Here is a 12,927-nt window from a genome sequence, read left to right on the forward strand (position 1 = left end):
GTAAGGAGGTGCGCTGATTCAACCAGGAAAAGATTCCACACCAATTATGTCCATAAATTGCTATATTAATGTTCTATAAAAAGGAACTTAATTATATAGACGCATAACTAGTTCATGAATAAACAGATACATAGATTAAAAATAAAAATCTCCTATTTAAAATGACAATAGCAATGCTATTTAATCTGCTAATTTATAAATAAATGAGCAGATTAAATAATGAATAGTCCTTACAAGGAATTGCACACAATATTGGTTACTAAATCACAATTGCTGTCAATCTGACCTGTGCAAAGTAGGAAACAATGTATCCACAAGTATGTTTCTATTAAATTTACAACATTAGGTGACCACCTGTAGACGTCTGCATTGTTGTAAACATTTCCTTGAAGGGACTAAGTAAATCCAAGTTCCGCCAACCTGAGATTGGTTTGTGGGTTTGGGACCAGCGAGATCACCGGGATCCCGGTGGGTAACGATCCACATTAGTGCGGTAAGAGTAGTTTATGCTGCTGCACACAGTTTACTAGACTGCAATTCTTCCGGGTGCCAATTTTTGCCTGAGGTTGTAAATTAATTGTGCTGTGTCTATTATTCCCCATGACATCAGATGCGGCGCTGTGCTGACGAGTCCCTACATCAGACATGGCGCTGTACTGACGAGTCCCTATATAAGACATGGCGCTGTACTGACGAGTCCCTATATCAGATATGGCGCTGTGCTGATGAGTCCCTACATCAGAAATGGTGCTGTGTTGATGAGTCCCTATATCAGACATAGCGCTTTGCCGTTGAGTTCCTGTATCAGACATGGCACTGTGCTGTTAAGTTACTATATCAGAAATGGCGCTGTGCTGAGGAGTTCCTATATCAGAAATGGCACTGTGCTGATGAGACCCTATATCAGAAATTGCACTGTGCTGATGAGACCCTATATCAGAAATGGCGCTGTGCTGATGAATGCCTACTGTATATCAGACATGGCACTGTGTTTAGTCTCTACATCAGACATGGTGCAGTCAAGATGAGTTGCTATATCAGACATGGCGCTGTGCTGATGAATGCCTACTGTATATCAGAAATGGCACTGTATTGAGTCTCTACATTAGAAATGGTGCAGTCAAGATGAGTTGCTATATCATACATGGCACTGTGTTGGGTCTCTACATCAGACATGGTGCAGTCAAGATGAGTTGCTATATCATACATGGCACTGTGTTGAGTCTCTACATCAGACATAGGACCTCATTCAGAGCCGGACGCTATTTGCGGTCATTCGTTCAGAAAAAAGGGGTGGGTATTCAAATGAACCGTTCGCTCTTTGCGGTCTGTTCACGCCTCTATGTCTGAATGAGCGAACAAAACTTGCGGTCGTTTTTTGGATAACTACGCCCCCTGGCCGCTCGCATCCTACGTCATGTCCGCTATTTATTAGATTAATCGAGTACATCGACCAGCGTATGAACTGCTCGCTATTGTTGAGGTTGCTTTTTCCTACCGCAATCTTGCGAGCAGTTCTGACTATAAAATAACCCGGTGACGTGGTCAATGACGCTGCTGTATTAATTATGCACACCCATAAAACGCCCGTTTTGACCTTTAAGCACGCCTGCGTTCGGATCTCCACTCCCCGTTTTCAAGCACCTTCCCCTGTTACCACCCACATACGCCTCCTCCTGTCACTCAAAATAGCAGGCATTCGCTATTTAGCGAACAAACGATTTTCGGCTGCACTGACTGGTTCGCGCATGCGTATTACAATCCGTACGCATGCGCAGTTGGGCAAACATCGCTCGGAACGAACGAGCGGTGGCTTACGAGCGGCTCTGAATCAGGCCCATAGTGCAGTCAAGATGAGTTGCTATATCATACATGGTGCTGTGTTGAGTCTCTACATCAGACATGGTGCAGTCAAGATGAGTTCCTATAATAGACATGGCGCTGTGCTGATGAATGCCTACTGTATATTAGTGTTACGATCCTCTAGCAATTGCTAGGACCGAGATGGAGGTATTGGAGATACTGTACGTGGCACATAGAAGAACAGTCACAAGCAGAATATTAGAATAATGGCAGTTTACTTAATAAATGATATGGTGGACCAGGAGGGCCAGTACAAACACAACATGTCCATGATGTAATAAGGAGCTGAAACAATAGGACAGTCAATAGAATATACTGTAGACTTACAGTCCAAACTAAAGTTGTTAAATGGCCAGGAGGCCTAGTTGACAGCAATGCTTGAAACGTGGTGTAGAAGCAGGATTGCTGTATGGCCTGGAGGGCTTAGTAGACAGCGATACTTGAAACGTGGTGTTGAAGCAGGATTGCTGCATGGCCTGGAGGGCCTAGTTGACAGCGTGCTTGAAACGTGGTGTAGAAGCAGGATTGCTGTATGGCCTGGAGGGCCTAGTAGACAGCGATGCTAGAAACGTGGTGTAGAATAAATGATATGGTGGATCAGGAGGGCCAGTACAAACACAACATGTCCATGATGTAATAAGGAGCTGAAACAATAGGACAGTCAATCGAATATACTGTAGACTTACAGTCCAAACTAAAGTTGTTAAATGGCCAGGAGGCCTAGTAGACAGCGATGCCTGAAACGTGGTGTAGAAGAAGGATTGCTGAATGGCCTGGAGGGCCTAGTAGACAGCAATGCTTGAAACGTGGTATTGAAGCAGGGTAGCTGTATGGCCTGGAGGGCCCTGCAGACAGCGTTGCTTGAAGCGTGGTATAGAAGCAGGATAAATGTATGGCCTGGAGGGCTCTGCAGACAGCGATACTTGAACCCAGGGTACTTGGGTCACTTAGAAGCCGGTGAGCAGAATACACGCAGCATGTACAAATTATAGTTGGAAGTCTGGATGCACAGAAAGCAGGTTGCACCAAAAGTTCCACATGAAAACTCTATAGCCGACAGGGCGGCGACAGTCCAGGAAGTTCAAATAGGATCAGCTGCCAATCAGGCAACACTAGGAGGAAACATGTGAAATCCTCTGACGTCTGGGTCTCCTAGCAACCAGCAACCTAGAAGCATGGTCAGGAGCAGGAGGAATACTGGCAGGAGACAAGTCCTGGACTTGACTTGTAACAGTACCCCCCCCTTGATGCGGGGTTGAAGAACCCCCAGATCCAGGTTCATCAGGAAACTTCTGAAAGAAAAGTCTTTTCAGTCTGGGAGCATGGAGTGCATCTTCCGAAACCCAGAAACGTTCCTCTGGTCTGTAACCCCTCCAATGAACCAAAAACTGTACTTTACCTCTGGAGAACTTGGGAGTCCAGAATTCGTTCAACAACAAATTCCTGTTGACCATGGACAGTCACTGGACCAGGTTTGGCACTAGGCTTACTTCCAAATCTCATGGAAAAAAAAAACGGTTTGAGGAGAGCGTTTGATTCACTTGAGCAATGATGCGAAAAGGACCGATGAATCTAGGTCCCAATTTATGAGTTGGTTGGCACAGCTTGATATTCTTAGTAGAAAGCCAGACCAAATCTCCCTTTTTCAATAAACACGGTCTTCGATGCCTGTCAGCAATACTCTTGGAACAAAGAGAAACTTTGCAGAGACTTTGATGAACTTTGCTCCAAATACGGCGAAGCCGAGACACAAATGACGGAGTAGACACACTGGAAACATTAGGTTCAAAGGAGTTAGCTCTGGGATGCTGACCGGTGACACAGAAAAATGGAGACACAGATGAAGCTGAATGACAAGCATTGTTGAACGCAAATTCTGCCAGAGGCAAATGCAGGGTCCAATCTGAATGACATTTGGAAATGAAACAATGTAAATATTGCTCCAGAGACTGGTTGGCATGTTCCGTCTGACCATTGGCCTGTGGATGATATCCTGAAGACAGACTGATAGAAATACCCATCGAGGAACAAAATGCTCTCCAAAATTGTGCAATGAACTGAGTGCTACGATCAGACACAATATCTAAAGGCAATCCATGAAGTCTAAAAATGTGTTGTATAAATAATGAAGAAAGTTCTCTGGCCAATGGCAGCTTGGACAAAGGAACAAAGTGTGCCATTTTACTAAATCGGTCCACAACCGTCCAGACAACCGAACATCCAGATGAAACTGGAAGATCCACAATGAAGTCCATGGCAATGTGTGGATGGTGGGAGCGGGGATTCAGGTGTTTTTTTTTATTTTTTTATTACGTGTGGCACTACAAGGGGGAGAGCACTACTGGGGGCACTAAAAGGGGGAGAGCACTACTGGGGGCACTACAAAGGGGAGAGCACTACTGGGGGCACTAAAAGGGGGAGAGCACTACTGGGGGCACTAAAAGGGGGAGAGCACTACTGGGGGCACTAAAAGGGGGAGAGCACTACTGGGGGCACTACAAGGGGGGGGGACTACTACTGGGGGCACTACAAGGGAGGGACTACTACTGGGGGCACTAAAAGTGGGAGAGCACTATTGGGGGCACTAAAAGGGGGAGAGCACTACTGGGCACTACAAGGGGGAGAGCACTACTGGGCACTACAAGGTGGATTACTACTGGGGGCACTACAAGGGGGGGACTACTACTGGGGGCACTACAAGGGGGACTACTACTGGGGGCACTACAAGAGGGGGGACTACTACTGGGGGCAATGCATAGGTGGGACCACTTCTGGGGGCACTATATATGGGGACCACTACTGGGGGCACTGCATAGGGGGTGTGGTCGCTACTGGGGCCACTGCATAGGGGGAGTGGCTGCTACTGGGGGCACTGTATAAGGGGGGGTGTTACTAGGGCACTGTATAGCGGGGCGCTACTACGGACAATGCATAGTGGGGACTACTACTGGGGGCACTGCATAGGGGGACTATAACTGGGGGCACTGCAGAGGGGGGACTACTACTGGCGGCACTGCAGAGGGGGGACTACTACTGGGGACACTGCAAAGGGGGGACCACTACTGGGGGCACTGAATAGGGGTGCTCAAAGCATATCCTTGCATCTGGGCCCACCACTCTCTAGTTCGCCCACTGCCGGTGGCGGATTTGCTTTCCCGGGGTTTTTTGGCTGCAGAGGGGTGGTCTTTTTGAGGGTTGGTTGCCTGGAGAGGCGGGTTAGCTGCTCAATAATGTGGCTGTGGGAGGGTGGTTTACCTGGGGTACCCAGTTAGTGGTGTGGCCATGGGGGTTGGTTGCCTGGGGCGTAGGTGCTCAGTAATGCTGCCCTGGGGGAAGGGGGGGTCTGGCTCCTACACTTTCATCCTGGCTCCTAGGTTTTAGAAAAATTTGTCAAGCCCTGGCTTAGTACATCCCGTCCATAATGTTGTAAAAATGTAATCGTCCAGGTTTAAAAATTTTAAGACAATTATATTGCTAGATGTGTGAGCAGCTTGGACAATAGTAATTAAAAACTTTTTTTCTAAACATGCATCAAGTTTATCAGATTTAGATTATTCTGGGTGTATACAAATTGTTTAATAAAAAGAATGATTCCAAAAAAGACATACTAGATAACATTCACGTGGTTAAACAAAGGAAGATAGGAGCAGATGGATTAAGCAGTGAAAAGAGTGAAGCAGACCAGTGGAGAAGTTACCCATGGCAACCAATCAGCTTTTACCTAGCATTTATAAAGTACATTCTATAAAATGATACAAAGAGCAAGTCAGCTACTTTATGCACCAGAAAACCCTCCTGAGACACTGGTTACATCTGTAGCAGCACAATATTAAGGTGTTGCCAAATTTATTAGTAAGGAGGTGCGCTGATTCAACCAGGAAAAGATTCCACACCAATTAAGGATTACATAAATTGCTATATTAATGTTCTATAAAAAGGAACTTAATTATATAGATGCATAACTAGTTCATGAATAAACAGATACATAGATTAAAAATAAAAATCTCCTATTTAAAATGACAATAGCAATGCTATTTAATCTGCTAATTTATAAATAAATTAGCAGATTAAATAATGAATAGTCCTTACAAGGAATTGCACACAATATTGGTTACTAAATCACAATTGCTGTCAATCTGACCTGTGCAAAGTAGGAAACAATGTATCCACAAGTATGTTTCTATTAAATTTACAACATTAGGTGACCACCTGTAGACGTCTGCATTGTTGTAAACATTTCCTTGAAGGGACTAAGTAAATCCAAGTTCCGCCAACCTGAGATTGGTTTGTGGGTCTGGGACCAGCGAGATCACCGGGATCCCGGTGGGTAACGATCCACATTAGTGCGGTAAGAGTAGCTTATGCTGCTGCACACAGTTTACTAGACTGCAATTCCTCCGGGTGCCAATTTTTGCCTGAGGTTGTAAATTAATTGTGCTGTGTCTATTATTCCCCATGACATCAGATGCGGCGCTGTGCTGACGAGTCCCTATATCAGACATGGCGCTGTACTGACGAGTCCCTATATCAGACATGGCGCTGTACTGACGAGTCCCTATATAAGACATAGCGCTGTACTGACGAGTCCCTATATCAGATATGGTGCTGTGCTGATGAGTCCCTACATCAGAAATGTTGCTGTGTTGATGAGTCCCTATATCAGACATGGCGCTGTGCTGAGGAGACCCTATATCAGACAAGGCGCTGTGCTGATGAATGCCTACTGTATATCAGACATGGCACTGTGTTGAGTCTCTACATCAGACATGGTGCAGTCAAGATGAGTTGCTATATCAGACATGGCGCTGTGTTGATGAATGCCTACTATATATCAGAAATGGCACTTTGTTGAGTGTCTACAGTAGACATGGTGCAGTCAAGATGAGTTGCTATACAATACATGGCGCTGTGTTGAGTCTCTACATCAGACATGGTGCAGTCAAGATGAGTTGCTATACAATACATGGCGCTGTGTTGATGAATGCCTACTGTATATCAGAAATGGCGCTGTGTTGAGTCTCTACATCAGACATGGTGCAGTCAAGATGAGTTCCTATAATAGACATGGCGCTGTGCTGATGAATGCCTACTGTATATTAGTGTTACGATCCTCTAGCAATTGCTAGGACCGAGATGGAGGTATTGGAGATACTGTACGTGGCACATAGAAGAACAGTCACAAGCAGAATATTAGAATAATGGCAGTTTACTTAATAAATGATATGGTGGACCAGGAGGGCCAGTACAAACACAACATGTCCATGATGTAATAAGGAGCTGAAACAATAGGACAGTCAATAGAATATACTGTAGACTTACAGTCCAAACTAAAGTTGTTAAATGGCCAGGAGGCCTAGTTGACAGCGATGCTTGAAACGTGGTGTAGAAGCAGGATTGCTGGATGGCCTGGAGGGCCTAGTAGAAAGTGATGCTTGAAACGTGGTGTTGAAGCAGGATTGCTGTATGGCTGGAGGGCCTAGTAGACAGCGATGCTTGAAACATGGTGTAGAAGCAGGATTGCTGTATGGCCTGGAGGGCCTAGCAGACAGCGGTGCTTGAAACGTGGTGTAGAAGCAGGATTGCTGTATGGCCTGGATGGCCTAGTAGACAACGATGCTAGAAACGTGGTGTAGAAGCAGGATTGCTGAATGGCCTGGAGGGTCTAGTAGACAGCAATGCTTGAAACGTGGTATTGAAGCAGGGTAGGTGTATGGCCTGGAGGGCCCTGCAGACAGCGTTGCTTGAAGCGTGGTATAGAAGCAGGGTAGCTGTATGGCCTGGAGGGCTCTGCAGACAGCGATGCTTGAACCCAGGGTACTTGGGTCACTTAGAAGCCGGTGAGCAGAATACACGCAGCATGTACAAATTATAGCTGGAAGTCTGGATGCACAGAAAGCAGGTTGCATAACCAAAAGTTCCACATGAAAACTCTATAGCCGACAGGGCGGCGACAGTCCAGGAAGTTCAAATAGGATCAGCTGCCAATCAGGCAACACTAGGAGGAAACATGTGAAATCCTCTGACGTTTGGGTTTCCTAGCAACCGGCAACCTAGAAGCATGGTCAGGAGCAGGAGGAATACTGGCAGGAGACAAGTCCTGGACTGGACTTGTAACAATTAGAAATGGCACTGTGTTGAGTCTCTACATCAGACATGGTGCAGTCAAGATGAGTTGCTATATCATACATGGCACTGTGTTGAGTCTCTACATCAGACATGGTGCAGTCAAGAGTTTGTCCTCTTGCTACTGGTTCTGGTGCAACTGGTATGTGTAGGCGAGTTCATGACTGGATGCTGATTTCTTCTCAGTTCTCTCTAACTTCATTATCCAGTCATATTAACCTTCCATTTGGGTAGGACAAGAAAACACAATGTTTCTGTTGTGATTTCTTCTTCGTTAATAAGGTAATGTGTAGAGTAGACCCATGTGAGACCAAAAGTCCCTGAAAATTACCATGATGCCCTCTACTCCAAAAGTTGCACTTCTAACCTGTAACTTGAATGTGCATATTAGATGATCTGTGGCCTAGTATACCACCATACAACTAAAAGTGGTCATAAAAAAATATAATAAAATATTTGGTGTGGACAACGATTTTTAATACACATCAGAAGGATCTCACCTGTTCGATACGTATATCAAAGTCACCTTGGAGCTTCTTTCCTCTGAAACACTTTGCCCTAAAGTAAAAGATAAAAAGTGTGGAATAAATATAAAATAAACAATTCCTTTCTTAATTAAATATTAGTCAATGCCAATGAGTACATCACAAGATGATTAGAGTGAAAAATAACAACAATGGCTTAGATGTCTATTTCAATGCTAACCAATTAACCGCAGACTGAAGAAATGAACCAGTCTTATCTGTATACAGCCTGCAGTATCACAATATCTCATATACTGTATATAATGCACAGATCAGCTTATCAAACAGTCATTTGTGTCTCTCTAGCGCAGGTGATGCTTGTCACTTGGGATAATGAAATTATTCATTTCTGGATAACATTATAGAATGGCTGATACTGCTATCCAAAGGTCGAAAATGATGTAATAAATTAGCATATATATATTGTAATTTTGAGCATTTGAACAATGCAGCTTCCTAGGGTGCAGGCTTCCAATGGATTAATGTTTTCTTAGATCGCTGGCTATAAAACCATAGTTATCCTGATGCATGGAGCAGAAAACAAGGTTTTCCTTAATAAAAATGTCTGCTGGGTGTGACTACACCTTCTATAACTAAGTCATACCTCATGCTGGGTGTGGCTACATCTTCTATATCCAAGTAAGACCTCATGCTGGGTGTGGCTACACCTTCTACAGTGGTGGCCAAACTTGCGGACACTTTTTGAAATTTTTATGTTTTTCAACTTCGAATGCTTATAAAAACTGTAACACTTCACGCAGTGCAATGATTCATACATCAAATGAAAGGAAATTTAATGCTGAATTCAACACAATAAACAGAGGTCAAATATTTGCATTACAAGGGAGGTTATGCAGTGAAATCAACACATAGGGCTCTATTTATTAACATTATTTTTACTAAAATAAAGTGAAAAAGGGTGTTTTCACACCCTTTTCACATTATTTTAGTTTCACCTGTAGTTATTACAGGGCAATTGGAGTAGAATTAGTAAAATTCTACTCCAACCCCCAGTATCACTTATTTTTAGTAAAGCAGATCGCATTTCCCATAATTGTAATGGGAAATGTGATCCGACCTAAGTTACTAAAAATAAATTGTAAAAAAATACCGGGGGAAGCCCTGTGATAATAACGCCACCTGGACAGAGTTGCATATTAGAGGATACAATTAGAGTTCCACCTGAACTCCAGTCTAACACACCTGGAAACTATAAGTAACCTGAGTTTTGGACCTAATTAAAGCTCTCTCTGAGCTATATAAACCCATTCAAATCAATTGTCAGCCATTCTTTGAAAAAGCCCCCGTTGAAAGGGGCAAAACGCGTCAGCAATTTCCCCTAACTACACGGCACCACCTACTTGTGGACGATCCTTACTGGATCCACCAGCTGCTCCATTGGCAACCGTAATGTTCTCCGCATAGCGGCACTACAGGGAAATACTGGCCTCATTAATCCAGCTGAGCAACGCTATCGGGTAAGCAGAAACGAAGGGAGACTGAAGGATTGCTGATGCAAAGTTAATCCTGCACTAACACCTGCTCACCCTGACTGGAGAAGCCGGCTCTCACTGCACACAGCGGCGCTGTATCGCTTGACTTAGATCATGGACAGCCGAGCATTCCTAATAGCTTAGCAGGAGCCAAGGGAGATTGTATGATTGTCTGTTCTCAGCCAGCCCAGCTGTAGCATCAGCTCACCCCGACTGAAGAGGCCAGCTCCTGTTGCACATTGTGGCGCTGTACTGCCTGATTTCTACCATGGAAAGGTACAATTCCATTACAGCGATATACAAATATCCGGCTGGCAACATTTTGTATGACATCTATTTGTCTTTGTGGTGGACATATTATTACCATTCCAATTGGATTGCTCTGGGCATTCAACTTGTAGGTTGGAATGAAAACCTGGTAATGTACAGTATGGGAGCAAATGACAATCGACCATTTACTCACAAATACTGGAAAACAGACAAAAAATGGTTGTTCAGATAAAATTGGTTAAAAGACACAAATTTAACCAATTTGAACAACAGTTTTTTGTCCCTTTTCCAGTGTTTAAGACCTTATGATCAACTGTCATTTGCTCCCATACATTATCAGGTTTTCATTCCAACCAGCAAGATTGGACAGATAATTGTATAGTGTATGCCCAGCATTAGTCATACCTCATGCTGGGTGTGGCTACACCTTCTATAACTAGGTCATAACTCATGCTGGGTGTGGCTACACGTTCTATAACTAAGACATAACTCATGCTGGGTGTGGCTACACCTTCTATAACTAGGTCATACCTCAATTTGCATTCTTATAATGTTGGGAGGTATGCATTATGCACATCCATCTCACTTTGTCACATATGCTCCCCCACCATTCTCTCCTTGTCACATATGCCCTAATCCTTCCTTATTTCAACCCACAGTGCCCTATCTACTACGGTACTGGTGGAGGTGGTCTCTGGTCTCCCTCACTTATCAAACAAACTACAGTACATGTGGTAGGGCATTCCCTAATGTGACAAGGAATGCCAATATCAAGGAGCAGCAGTTTGACTACTCCACATTGGACATTGCGACAGGGTAAGAACTGTCAGAGTATCTGGTGTGTCTGGTGGTGAGGAGATAAGTGTCCGGATGCCCACCATCCCACTGGGTACAGAACATCAGCCAACCAGGGCAAGGACAAAAAAGCAAAGAAAAGCAATGGACAGTTCTGAGGGTGGATGGGGCCATAGCCATGGGATACCATACTGCTCTAGGTTCCGGGTAATGGCCCTCTTTAATAATCCGACATTATTAGCTGCATTATCACTAAAAGCAGTATCACTAGCTTATGACATCAATAAACCTATATATTTGGTCTATCTTATCAAATTAGCCAACAATGCCATGGTTATATGGTTATATGTCAGTGTGATTATATTACCTGATAGCTACACTTGGGATACAGTCAGTCGGTTGAACATTCAAAAACTGATTGGCTAATGACCACATTAACATGTACAGTATAAGCAGTTACAAGCTGACCATACCGCATCGGGCTCCTGGGCAGGGCCGTAGGGAGGGTGGTGCGGCCAGTGCCTCTGCACAGGATGGAATCCTGCATGGTAACCGGCCGCTACCTGCCCGGCTCCGGAGGGCTGCAGGAAGAGACCTCCTGGAGTGCAACGAGGCTCTCATAGAGCAACGCTAAAGGAATTCTTTTAAAAATATTTAAAGAAAAGACCCCATCCCTGTATCTGAATGACTGGATGAGGCCTAGAAGTGCCTAAGATGTCATGTAATCAGTGCACGAGCTCTCCTTGGCTTAAAATAGAGCAAAGTCCTGAAGTCGCTCTGAAAATGATCAGCTCTAGTTGGAGAGAGCACTTCCCAGTAACCTTCCCCATGCAAATTACCACAGCTGTATGCAAATTATTCCATTAGTATGCAAATGAGCCCAGTGTGTTCTACCTTCATTACAACACTTGTCTGGTCAAAGCTTAAGCCCAATGCCAATAAATAAATAAATAGTGTTTGGAAGGACTTAATATCTGAATATTTGTGGAATAGCAGCTGTCATGCTTTAGATTGAATTACACTGAACAAAAATAATCAAATAGATATTTTCTGTTTAACCTCAAAGACTGTAGCCTATACTTTAAGTTACTCATGGTACACACTTATATTTTTCATTCTCTTACATCACTATCATATTCGCTAGAGTCGGCTTTGGGAAGTTAATTGTGATTTACAATTGTGCAACAAATATATTGTCAATATAATTTCTTATATAATAACTACATCTACTGCAGCACTGTGTAACAGGAGCTAAACACAAATACTATTCAATACTGAATGAATGGCAGAAGGGCTCTGCTTGCAAAAACATACCCTTTAGTGACTTACTGTAGGGGTCTATGTACTAAGCAGTGATAAGTGACAGAGTGAAAAGTGATGTCTGTGATAAGGTGCCAGCCAATCAGATCCCAACTGTCATTTTTCAAACACAGCCTGTGAGATGACAGTTGGGAGCTGATTGGCTGGTACCTTATCACTTTTCACTGTCTCCTAACACTGCTTAGTAAATAGACCCCTATACGCCTAACACATTGGATTTGCGAACAACTCCAATGGTGGCAGTACCCATTCCAGAAAACGGATGCATGTCACCCCCGTTTTCTGGCACTGCCGAAGTCAGGGTATGCATCTTGGAATGCAGGCTTCCTGGCCACGGCAACAAAGCTGCGAGGGCCAATCTGAGTAACCACAGGGTTTCTCAGATCACTGATGGTCTCACAGAAGATTCAATGCTGCTATGCGTGTTTGTCCCTCAGACACCTTGTGCTGGATTAGCATATTAGTTGTACAGTATTGCACAGCCGCTTTCCTGCGGCTGTGCAATACCGTAAACTCTGAATCAGGCCCTATGTTCTGAC

At 44.1% G+C, this 12,927-nt stretch overlaps 1 protein-coding gene across 1 annotated transcript in view; it reads right to left on the minus strand.

Annotated features, from left to right (window-relative positions):
• The window catches only part of SYN2 (synapsin II), a 350,053-nt gene that overhangs the window by 157,623 nt on the left and 179,503 nt on the right, over positions 1-12,927 (minus strand). The window contains exon 2 of the mRNA XM_088472716.1: positions 8,487-8,544. Coding sequence (XP_088328842.1) covers positions 8,487-8,544 — 58 coding nt within the window. The remainder of the gene's footprint in view (positions 1-8,486; positions 8,545-12,927) is intronic.

Source organism: Taudactylus pleione, unplaced genomic scaffold (assembly GCF_031769625.1).
Source record: "Taudactylus pleione unplaced genomic scaffold, aTauple2 ptg000128l, whole genome shotgun sequence".
In the NCBI taxonomy this organism is placed as follows: Eukaryota; Metazoa; Chordata; class Amphibia; order Anura; family Myobatrachidae; genus Taudactylus; species Taudactylus pleione.